The sequence below is a fragment of the Nuphar pumila genome, chromosome 4 (genome assembly GCF_984573655.1).
Source record: "Nuphar pumila chromosome 4, dmNupPumi1.hap1.1, whole genome shotgun sequence".
Classification (NCBI taxonomy): Eukaryota; Viridiplantae; Streptophyta; class Magnoliopsida; order Nymphaeales; family Nymphaeaceae; genus Nuphar; species Nuphar pumila.
The window spans coordinates 124,306,811-124,318,469 of NC_143252.1; the positions used below are offsets into that span (position 1 = coordinate 124,306,811).

General features: G+C 40.7%; 1 protein-coding gene across 1 annotated transcript; it reads right to left on the bottom strand.

Annotated features, from left to right (window-relative positions):
- Positions 1 to 5,787: 5,787 nt before the first annotated feature.
- LOC149840909 (serine/threonine-protein kinase-like protein CR4) lies at positions 5,788 to 8,541 on the bottom strand. Its single transcript, XM_090004588.1, has one exon. It carries the CDS (start codon positions 8,539 to 8,541, stop codon positions 6,070 to 6,072), a length of 2,472 nt encoding a protein of 823 aa, XP_089860714.1. The 3' UTR covers positions 5,788 to 6,069.
- Positions 8,542 to 11,659: the final 3,118 nt, after the last annotated feature.

Sequence of the window (11,659 nt, forward strand, 5' to 3'; positions counted from 1 at the left end):
TAGGAAAACCCTTCTTCATTAGATGAGGAGGCTTTTAGAAGCCGAACATGTAAACTATTATAAGAGAGGGGCAGAGCATCATAAAGAAAAGTATGTGATTAAGCGATTATTTAAGGTCAAGTATCTTGTCTTCAAACGGATCCACCGTATTGATAGCTAGTAGTGATACGGTGTGACAAAAGTACTTTAATCCAATAGTTCTAACCCATAAGTCTATAATGATGAATTATAGGGGCGCATGATTATCATCAACGCATAAGTGTAAATCTTTTGAAAACTCACCTAGGTAACCAATTTTCAAGAAAAGAGTTAGGTATTGAATACCTTCGATGCTAATTTGTTTCACAAAAATGACCCCTAAGGAGCTTTCTGTTTTTATTTTAATAGAAAAATATTGAAAAATATGCAAAAAAATTGTCAAAAAAAAAATACAATGAAAAATGCATAAAAGCTAATATATGTTCCAACTCTATAGCATAGTGGCAGGTTCTAGTTATGAGACTGCTTTATAGGTAGATGTTGAAATATAAAAATATATGCTAAAAGAAAGTCAATACTTACTTCTAAACCTAAGGCTATGTGACAGACTCCAATCATATGACTTTTGGAGGCAAAATATTGAATAAATAGTGGCATCCCTCTTGGACTTGGTAGCCATGATTGTCAGATCTCAAATCAAAGGATGGCAAAAGTGATGAATAAACTTCTTTAGAGCTAAAAACAAAGACTACAGAAAACTTGCCTAAAAACATTTTAACGCATTATCATCAAGTTTTAGCTCTTTAGAGTTTAAGCCTTAGTGAAGACCATTAAACCTAACAAAAATGCTTTAAGACTTAATCTTATGTTCCTATATCTAGTCACTTAAAACCAAGGCAAAATTAGATAATTAAAATCCCAATAAAATCAAGTATCACTATCTTATACCAATCTGAAAGTAAGAAAATATAAGGTGTATGAATTTCAAAACGTAGGAATGAATTTGTGAAGAAGGTTCTCAAAATTTTAAAAAAGAAAAGGCAAAAATATGACCCTAGATAATCATCATTTGTTGTTGTGACAAACTAGTCACTCTATGGTAGCCACTTTCCACAAAAAACATAAGTCTCATTGCATATCATCACACATCATAGGCATACAAGAGTCTAATCATAGGAACCCTAGAACTGAGGTATGCATGAAGAGCTCTATCTTTTCGCATCCTTAACAACCTAGTCTAAGCTCCCTTGACTTCTCTCACTAGAGAGGGTTGTCTCACGTCTGATTGATCATCTTAAGGGCCCTATGGTTGGTGCCACCCTAATATGATACACCTTCCTCTACTAGCCCAACGATATGCTGACAAGAAGGGTGTGTTGCATCTATCATGCTAGAAGTGCTGGAGGCGGCTCCTACCAGGGCAGCTCTGCCATGTCCATGAACCCACTAATTAGTCAGCATGACTATCATATGTTATCTTATCTGCAACTGTGTATGGGTATAGGTATAGTAATCCTTGTATTTGACCCTACGAGATTTTTGCAAAAAAAAAATTGACAAAAAAAAGTCATAAAAGCATAAAAAATTAAAAAGGGATTAAAAGTCATGAATGGAAGTAACCTACCTCTTGTCCTACCCTTGCCTAATGCCCTATATTTTTCTTGTCCCTTGATGACAAAGTATTTGTCATCTTGTTTGTCCTTCTTGTCTCAGACAGCAAATTCCTTTGTCATCCCAATTGTCCTGAATGCCAAAGTCCTTTGGCATCCCATTTGTCTCATACGGCAAAGGTTGCCGTCCCCCTTGTCTCGGATGGCAAAGGTTGTCACCCTCCTTATCTTGGACGCAAAGGTTGCCGTCCCCCTTGGCCCCGACGACAAAGGTTTTCATCTCCCTTGGCCTGGACGATAATGTCATTTGTTGTCCCTTGTCCCGAATGAAAATACCTTTGGTGTACCAATCTCCAATGGCCAAGACTTTATCCTTCCAATTCTTTAAGGCGGCAGTTTCTCGTCTCTAGACTCTCCCATCCTATTTGGGCTTGAAAAAACTCGGTTATACACTTTCGACTTTTCTGTCTTTGCGACAAAAACTCGATTTATTAATTGATCTCTTCAACTGCAAATCAGTATTGTCATACCATTATTTTTCATCAAAACCTTGGTCACTTGATTGCCTTCATCACCATTCACCCAATTTTGATTTTCAAACTGATTCCCAAATAGTTTTAGCAAACCAGATCTGGTTTTCAAACTGGCCTGTTCGGCCAGACCCAAATGGTCTTATAACCCAGTTCTCAAAATTAGCTTGATTTCGATCGGTGAGACACAAACAGTCTCGATAACCCAATTGTTCTCAAAATTAGCCCAACCTCGTTCGACAAAACCCAAACGGTCTTATAACTCAGTTCTCAAAATTAGCCTGACTTCGACCGGTGAGACCCAAACAGTCTTGATAACCCAATTGTTCTCAAAATTAACCCGACCTCGTTCGACGAAACCCAAACGGTCTCAACAACCCAGTTCTTCTCAAAACTAACTCGACCACACTGGACGAAACCCAAACAGCCTTGGCAACCCAATTGTCCCAAAACTGGCCTGACCTAGTTCTTCCCAATTGTCATATCCAAATTGATATTTTTTTACACGACTAAACTCATATAAGGAAAAAGGTGATTGTAGAATAAAGAGCAAAAAAGGCAGCAACAGAAGTGGGAGAAGAAAACGAAAATTTAATTTACAGAATCCCTGGCTCCTGTCCTAAAACTAATTCATTTCAAAGTATTACCTGAATGTGATGGGAAGAACCAACCTTTCTAAAATCCAAGCAGTACCAAACCATCAAGAAAAATCCAACATTTCAATTACTTCCATGCTCAGTTGTTCAGCCAACTCTTTATGTCAGACTTGAAAGAAACTCACCCACCTTCATTGACATGACCACAATCCCCGTCCAGCATTATGGACCACCTACATTTACAGAATGCCATCAATACAGCAAGAGAAAATTACCATTCTGGTCTTCTTTTCTGTTTTTGTTCAATATCAAGCATAGTGACAAACATTTTTATCGGTAATTTCTTGTTTTTCAAAAACTCGTGAGAAATAAAAAAAAATCATAAATCTCTCATTTTTTCTGGAAAATCTCGGTAATAAAAAATAAATATAAAATATAAAAATTATTTTTAAAAAATACACGATTTTTTTGCAATAAATAGCAGTTTAAAACATATATATCATGTTTAAATCGCGGTATTTAGGTTTTTCTCATAAATCTCAAGATATTTTGAAAATCTCGCGAGAAATTGCCGCTTTAAACTTTCAGGCAATTTCTCGCTATTATCAGGAGATTTTCATAAATCTGGCTATATTTGTCACACTGATATAAAGATCCAAGAATTACAACTTTAGCATACTTACGTCAAAAGTACCAAAGAACTAGATACCACCATTACAAAACCATTATTGATCTTCTTTTTCATGAAATTTGAACCAAACATCTCAGACAACTTCAACCAAGATCGCCCATTATATTTCTCTTGCACTCTGAACTCCGAGCCCGTATGTATTCACTGAATCCCACGTCTGTGTTTGGGGCTTTGAATGAGCACCATGTATACAAGCACATGGGGCTCGTATTCCCGTGTATGTTGACATAACTTTGCATCGAACTCTGGTGTTGTTGCAAAGACTTAAGTACCCTTTCTTGCTATTCTTCTCATAAAGTGATGGTTTGAGAAAATAACAAAAATGCCCTTCATTCAAAAAAGAAAAAACAAATAATTCAAAAAAAGGACAAACATGTCCTTCATCCAGAAAGTCGAGGATGATGTTGACTCTTCAAAGTCTTCTTCTTCTTTCTTCGTTCAAAAAAAAGACAAACATGTCCTTCATCCAGAAAGTCGAGGATGATGTTGACTCTTCAAAGTCTTCTTCTTCTTTTTCCGTTTAAAAAAAGACAAACATGTCCTCCATCCAGAAAGTCGAGAATGATGTTGACTCTTCAAAGTCTTCTTCTTCTTTCTCCGTAAAACACTGTAAAACCCTCTCTCTCTCTCTCTAGAGAAGAAATCAAGGGAGGCAAAGAGTTCTCCCTGGAGAAGGCTATGAACATCAACCCTCTCACTCTCTCTCCCTTCTCTCTCTACTTCTGTGCACATCCAACAGACAATCCTACATTGCTCCATCAAACACCGACTGACCTGCACACTGACTGTAGTATCGTTCAACTTGAAGAGTTGTGGAGTCTGATTCAGAGTTTTTGCCCTTACAGGAGAAGGGTTTGGGGGCTCCTCCCAGCGTGGGTAGCATCGTTCAACTTGATTCGTTATGGAGCCTGATTTAGAGTTTTTGCCCTTATAGGAGGGGGTCCGAAGGCTCCCCCCCCCCCCGACGCAGATCCAACAGCGATTTGTAGTGTTATCGGGCTTTTCTACAACGATTTGTAGTATTTTCGAGTCTCCAACAAGCCCCACAACGATTTATAGTGTTATCCGACTTTTCAACAGCGATTTGTAGTGTCTTCCGCAAATCGCTATAGCGATTTATAGTGTTTTTGAATCTCACTATAGCGATTTGTAATGTCTTCCGCAAATCGCTATAGCGATTTATAGTGTTTTTGAATCTCACTATATCGATTTGTAGTGTCTTCCGCAAATCGCTATAGCGATTTATAGTGTTATTCAGTAAGCAAATCGCTGTAAAACGCTACCCGAATTAGAATTAACTTGTCAGGGTGATATCTTCTTAACCGGAGGTCATATTTCAAATCCGTAAAAAATGGTGTCTTCGTTATTGAGTCTAGTTTATTCTTTTAAATTTTAAGCAATTTCTATTGTCATTTCATTCCCCATTTTAACTTAAAACCAGACCCTTATTATTTTGTGTTATTTGAGTTATACAACACCATTCTCGCTTGACATCCACATCTTGATTGTGGCATGCTCCATGTTGAATTTTTCATTGATTTCTTCCAACCTTGCTTGAAACAAACATATGTTTTTCTCACCACGACACCCTATGCATTTTTTGACCACGACACCCGGGACCCGTGCCGGGGGGAGCCCCCGAACCCCCCTCCTGTAAAGGCAAAAACTCTAAATCAGGCTCCACAACGAATCAAGTTGAACAATGCTACCCATGCTGGGAGAAGCCCCCAAACCCTTCTCCTGTAAGGGCAAAAACTCTGAATTAGGCTCCACAACGAATCAAGTTGAACGATGTTATCCACGTTGGGAGGATCCCTCAGACCCCCATTTTCTGTAAGAGTAAAAACTTTGAATCAGACTCCACAACTCTTCAAGTTGAATGATGCTACCCACGTTGGGAGGAGCCCCCAGACCCCTCTCCTATAAGGGTAAAAACTCTGAATCAAGATCTACAACTCATTTAGTTGAATGATGCTACCCACGCTGGGATGCGCCCCCAAACCCTCCTCCTGTAAGGGTAAAAACTTTGAATCAGGCTCCACAACAGTCAATGTGCAGGTCAGCCGGTGCTTGATGGAGCAATGTAAGATATTCTGTTGAATGTGCATAGAAGCAGAAATAGAAAGGGGAGAGAGAGTGAGAGAGTTGATGTTCATGGCCTCCTCTAGGGGAGATTTCTTTCTCAGATAATCCTGCAGTGCAGAGACTCGGTCTTAAATAATCATCTTCGGAGCACTTAAGTCTTTACAACCACTCCTTTTCAAGAATCTTCATTTTTTTTTGCACCAATGGAGTAGAGGGTACTTAAGTCTTTGCAATCGCATCAAACTCCAACGCTAATTAATGCTGACAAACATGGGGATACGAGACGCACATGCTTACATACGTGGTGCTCTTTGGGACCCCCGAACATGAGATGTAGCTAACTGCCCTGTTCGGGGGGGGGCGGGGGGACATATAACCTGCTTCGCAATAATCCATATCAGCAAAAGAATTCAAGACCAGAACTAGAAAAGGAAACAATCCACGTACGGATTCAACAAAGATTGAAGCAAAATCCAACATCGATAACTAGAAAGCATGAGTTCTCTACAGCACTCCTTGCATTGCAAACTCCCCTGCCTTCCCTTGTTTCTCCTCTGCTCTGTTTGATCTTTCCTTTGTCAAAAATTATGCTGCAAGAAGATCTCTTGCCGAGGTGAAGCAGGTGCAATCTCCTCCTCCAACCTCCTCAATCCATCCCCTACCACAACACTCTTTGCCTCACTACCACCAAAATTCTTCCCCTCAATGTCGCCTTCTGATGCCGAAGACTTCCTCCTCTGAGACGAAGTCACGCTCGGAAACGTTATCCATGATGGTGCTCTGAACTCGAACCTCTGTTCGTCACCATCAAAAATATCAATTTCTGAACCAGATCGATTTGAAGAACGCTGTGAAGCTTTCTTATGCATCCTGCTGCTGCCCAGAACCACCTCAGTTGGCAAGATCGGCTGATCATTAGAAGGATTACCCATTAGCACAGCTAGAGCTCTCTCCAATGCTGTAGTCACCTTGTCCATTGAAGGCCTCTCCTTCCCCCTCATCCCCACACATTTGCAAGCCACATTTGCGATCTTCCTCAATGCTTCAAGTTCCACAGGCTGCTTCAATCTTGCATCAAGAATTGCTCCCACATTACCATTTTTAATCAAAGGAACCGCCCATTGGACGATGTTCCCCTCTTCGAATTGCATATCGATCGCTTTTCGCCCGCTTAAGATCTCCAGAAGCAGAACTCCAAAACTATAGACATCACTCTTGGTTGTGAGATAATGCAGCCTGAAATACTCAGGATCGAGGTAGCCCAATGTGCCTGCAGGCAGCTCTGATAATGGGCAGCTGCTATCGGCTGGTCCCAACAAGGATAAACCGAAATCTGCAACTCGCGCATTCCATTCTTCATCGATCAAAATGTTTGATGACTTGATATCGCGATGAATTACAGGAGGGCAAGCATAGCCATGGAGGTATTCGATTCCCCGAGCTGCTTGAACTGCAATAGTAACCCTCCTGATCCAATCCAGAGGCTCCTTCTTCCCATGGAGGAGTTCATGCAATGAACCGTGTGCCATGAATTCGTAAACCAGAAGCCTTTCGCCTCCTTCGCAATAACCAAGCAAATTAAGCAAATGGGCATGGTTTAATCTCGACAAAAGATCGAGTTCAGTGTGGAATTCCTGTGAGTTTTTCTTCAAATCAGACGCCATTATTCCCCGTTTAACAGCGACAACAGTTCCATCTTTCAAGACCCCTTTGAAGACGCATGAAAAACTACCCTTGCCTACTTGTGATTCCTCACCGAACCCCTCAGTGGCCTTCTCCAGCTCTTGGTAACTAAACAGACGAGCTCTCCTAATCTTCCACTCTTCTAAATCGGACTCGACTTTCACAGCCTCGTTGTGGAAAGAACTAGTTCCAGAGTTCTTCCTGGTCTTTGATTGAGGAATTCTACAATTGCACTTCCGCAATTTGAACCTAACATAAAGTATGGCAGCTAAAGAGATGGTACTTACCATGAAAACAGCAATGGCAAGCTCTGCTAAGAAAACCGGCATGTGGAACGACGACCACCCTCCATTCTTCTCGGCGTCATCGTTGGTAGAAGATCGAACCGGAGTTGCAGCAATAGGAAGAGTTGTTGGAAAATTAGAGCCCCAGCAGACAGGTTTCATGGCAATTGAACTAAGAACACTGCAAGTGAAATAGTCACCAGCAGCAACAGCAAATGCCCTCAAGTCATCAGGAACAGGGGTGCTATTTTCAAGCCTAAAACCCCAACAGGCCACACCATGATCATAGACCCTGATCCCACATGCATGAAACCTCCCACCTACAACAGACAGGAAAGGGGACTCAGGCGCAAGATCAACATTACCTCCACTGCTGCTGTCATGACCGTCCTCCAAGCTCAGACTCCTCCCCCAGCAGAGGACCCTGGACCCCCCACCACTCAGAACCCCACAAACATGGAATCCACCAGCTGAAACGGTAAGGAAGCTTGTGTTCCTAGGGATCAAACTGATGACACTACTCCTTGTTTCATCCCCCCAGCACACTGCAGTCCTGTTCCTCACAAGCAACCCACAATTGAAACCTCCCCCACCTGTGATGGACATGATCCCACCTTCAAAACTGAAAGAGCCCGTCATGTTATAGCCCCAGCAATCAACAAACGAGGAGTTTCTTGGGGTGGGCTTTCTCAGGGCACACAAATGGTGGTCACCAGCACTGATCTTTGAATAGGCAGTCCCTGGAATCATGGGTTGGGGCACGCCCATTTGGATGTAGATGTTGTTGCCCCAGCAGTAAGGCTGGTTTTGGTGCAGGAGAAGCCCACAGACAAAGCCATCACCAGCAGTTAGACCCCAGAAGGAGAGCCTCATTGGTGTGCCATAAACAACCGCTGAATCAGCACCTTGGCACCACACTGAGTGAGACCCATCCGGGTGAAGGCCGCAGAAGCTTGGTCCATTCTCACCATATGACACAGCAATTGTGGACATGGAACCAAGGGAAGAAACCTCAAGATTTCCACGGGAGAGCAGCACCAAGATGGCAACTTGAAGTCTGAATATTTGTTTCTTGGTCATCATGGTGAGAATGAACTGAAAAAGGTGGCTCCTTCGGCGGATGCAGGTGAGGGAAAGACATGGTGCTGTTGGGTCTCTGAGCCTGAGGTATAAAGGAAAGAGTGTTGATGGTGGGGGTGCATTAAATGGCATTAAACTATTTGGTGCAGCAGCAAGGATGTTTAGGTGAGGAGAAATAAATGCGGGTCTCCTGTCACTTTTTATGCTCTTGGGGGTTCAATTCAATTCTAGTCTTTCACTCACCCCCCTCCTTGGGTTCCAAAATCAGAACTGCCATCCCCCAAAGAACAGGAGTTCTTCACATTTTCATCGAGAAAGAATTATGGAGAAAAAAATCACACAGTCACAGTCTTTAGTCGTGTTTTTAGTAAATTACATCTTCACTTCCCCCGGCCCTACTAAAGATGATATCACATCCTTCACGTTATAAAGTTAATCAGCATGATAAACAGAAAAGAAGAAACATGTGATGTATACAGTCGTCCAAAACTGATTTAAATAAGGCAAACAATATTGGAGCAATCTTTTGAGCCAGGACAAGACAAGAATCCACCACTGACCGCATATTAGCAGGCTTACGGTTGTTAAAATCCTCCCTCTACCCACCGACAAAGTATGCCCAGCTTCCAACTTGCAACAAGAGATGATTTCTATGGGTCTTGAATTCATGACGTCTTGTCAACATGGTGAAGTTTTAAAAGTAATCCTCACCAAATTAGTGGATCCCTCCTGAGAATATTAGAGCAAACTTGACGAATCATTAGGGTCAGTTTGCATGTCAAAAAAAGGGTTTTTGCTAAAACGCAAATACACGAGGCATTTTGGCGAGCACCGCCGTGGCAACGCAAACAGAGGACTCTCTTTCCTTGAAGAAAGAAAGCCCCAAAATCAACGTTACCACCCTCCAGCTGAATAACTTTCCATGGAAAGTTAGGTCCGATTCTGTTTTGACAAAAAGAGGCTCTGCGAGGATTAAGGGACAGAGCCTCCTCCTTCCACGTGATGCAAACGAGCCCTAAAGAAAATGACCACACGTCATTTTTTCATGTTCCACCAGAAAAGATATCGGGGATCAGTGCAGTAGACCACAACCGCTCTTAGTTCATCGTTCTGCGTTGGTTGGTAGGAGCCGTCAGTACCCTTGTGGTTGAATGTTGCAGGTTCAAACCTCGGTGGTAAGTTGAATAATAACTGGTGGGGTCTGCCTAACCCCAGCTTGCCTTTAAAATAAAAAATAAAATGCCTTTAAAATAAAAAATAAAAAAAGACTTTTTCTTAGGAAGAGTGCAAAAAAAAAACTAGACTTTTTTTAGCTGAAGGACAACTGTCATAGGTTTCGAACCAAAGTAGTTATAATGAACGCTTGTCAGTATTGGTATTGGCCTTGAATCGTTTGGCCAATCGATTCAGGTGAATCGGCTGATACTGATTCTCAAGTGAATCGTTCTTAATAGGCTAAATAATAAATAAATAAAAAATTTGTGATTCGTGACAAACCATTAAAATAATATTAAAATGATGTTAAAATTTATTTTTAAGCATTTTTATTTATTAAAAAATAGCCTATTCAGGTTAGTATCTTATCGATTTTCTGCAGTATCCGCCCATGCTGACAACATTGGTTATACTAGTATGATCTAACCATCCAGCTAACAAATTATAACCATTTAACTTCAAGTAATAATACAAATCAACTATTTAGTAATACTAGTTGACTACTAATCTGATGGGACTTCCTTTGTGGGATCTGTGTTAACATTCAGGTTCGGTAGATCCAAATCCGGAGAGTTGACATCCCTTACTCGATAAAGGTGGCCACCCAGAACACTTTATCCACCTCTCCATAAAGTTGACAACAATCTCCACATTGTTTATGGATTTGGAAAAGAATTTGTACATTTAGGAGGGGGTGTTCAGATTTTGAGATATTATGAGGGTGAAATAAAAAACTTACTTATTGGCCTTTTGATTCCCTGGATTTCTGCACACATGTTTAGCCCAGAATACAAAATAGATGTCGAATTTTTCTCATGTTCTTATTAATTTTAGGATCGTTGATCAATCCAGACAACTTTGTCCTAGACTTTGAAAGTTGGCAAACTTAGCTCTTTAGGATGGCATGCATGAAAAGAGTTTTTTGTCTTTTTTAAGACATTTTTTTCGGCAATCTCTGGTGAAATATTTTTTGAGGTTACGTGCAAGTTTGCTATTATATTTATTTGAGCATTAAAACTTCTCTGCTAGAAAAAAAAAAAGATATAAGATAGAGAAGAAGAAAGCATTGTTTCAAGCAGGCGCACTCTCATTGAAGTATCTAGGGCTACAGCTGCATTTGGGTGTATCAGCTCCATTGGAGTAAAGTGGAGGGCCTCATAAAAACGAAAACCAATACTTGTGTGGGCCGCTTGCTATTGCGTGCAGGAAGGGTTAACTTGATTAGATTTAATATTGTTTGTGTGACATTTCATTTCCTTCATATTTTCAAAATGCCAATAAAAATGGAGAGGTGTTCGAATACTACTTTTCAACGCTTTATATGGAGTGGTAGGCTCGAGGGAAATTCAAAGGTCAAGTTAAATTGATCCTTAATTTCGCAACCATTAAATGTTGGGGGGGGTCTTTGAAAGGGGACTTGGATCAAGAATATGAGAAATTAGTTTTATTTTCTCTTAATCGAAAAAAAAAAAAGTAGAAGAATATGGTACATGTATAGATTACAAAGGTTATCTTAATGTAAAATGAATATGTTAGTCCTTGATTACAGTAACCGTATGCCCAATCGATCTTGTGCCCTTAATTATCGACCTCATTCATTGATTAAATCTTGTTGGTGAATGACATCAGAATTTCTTATCCCGAGAAACTTTTAATATATCGAAGGACCCACATGGCAGCATCCATACGAGGCTATTGTAGCTTGTTACTGAACTGACTTAGAATATTGACCGTGAATATGATATCTGGTCAGGTTACAACTGACCCATTAGGCACCTATACGGCCCTGGATCCTCCAACAAATCTTCATCTTTATTATTGAGTTTGATATGTAGTTTCATGGAAAATTAGTTTGGCTTTACCTCAAAATAACTCATCTTGTAGAATATCGAGAGCATATTTTTGT

Excerpts from the sequence above, each read along its gene's own strand:
- LOC149840909 (XM_090004588.1), bottom strand. The coding sequence starts at position 8,541 with ATGATGACCAAGAAACAAATATTCAGACTTCAAGTTGCCATCTTGGTG.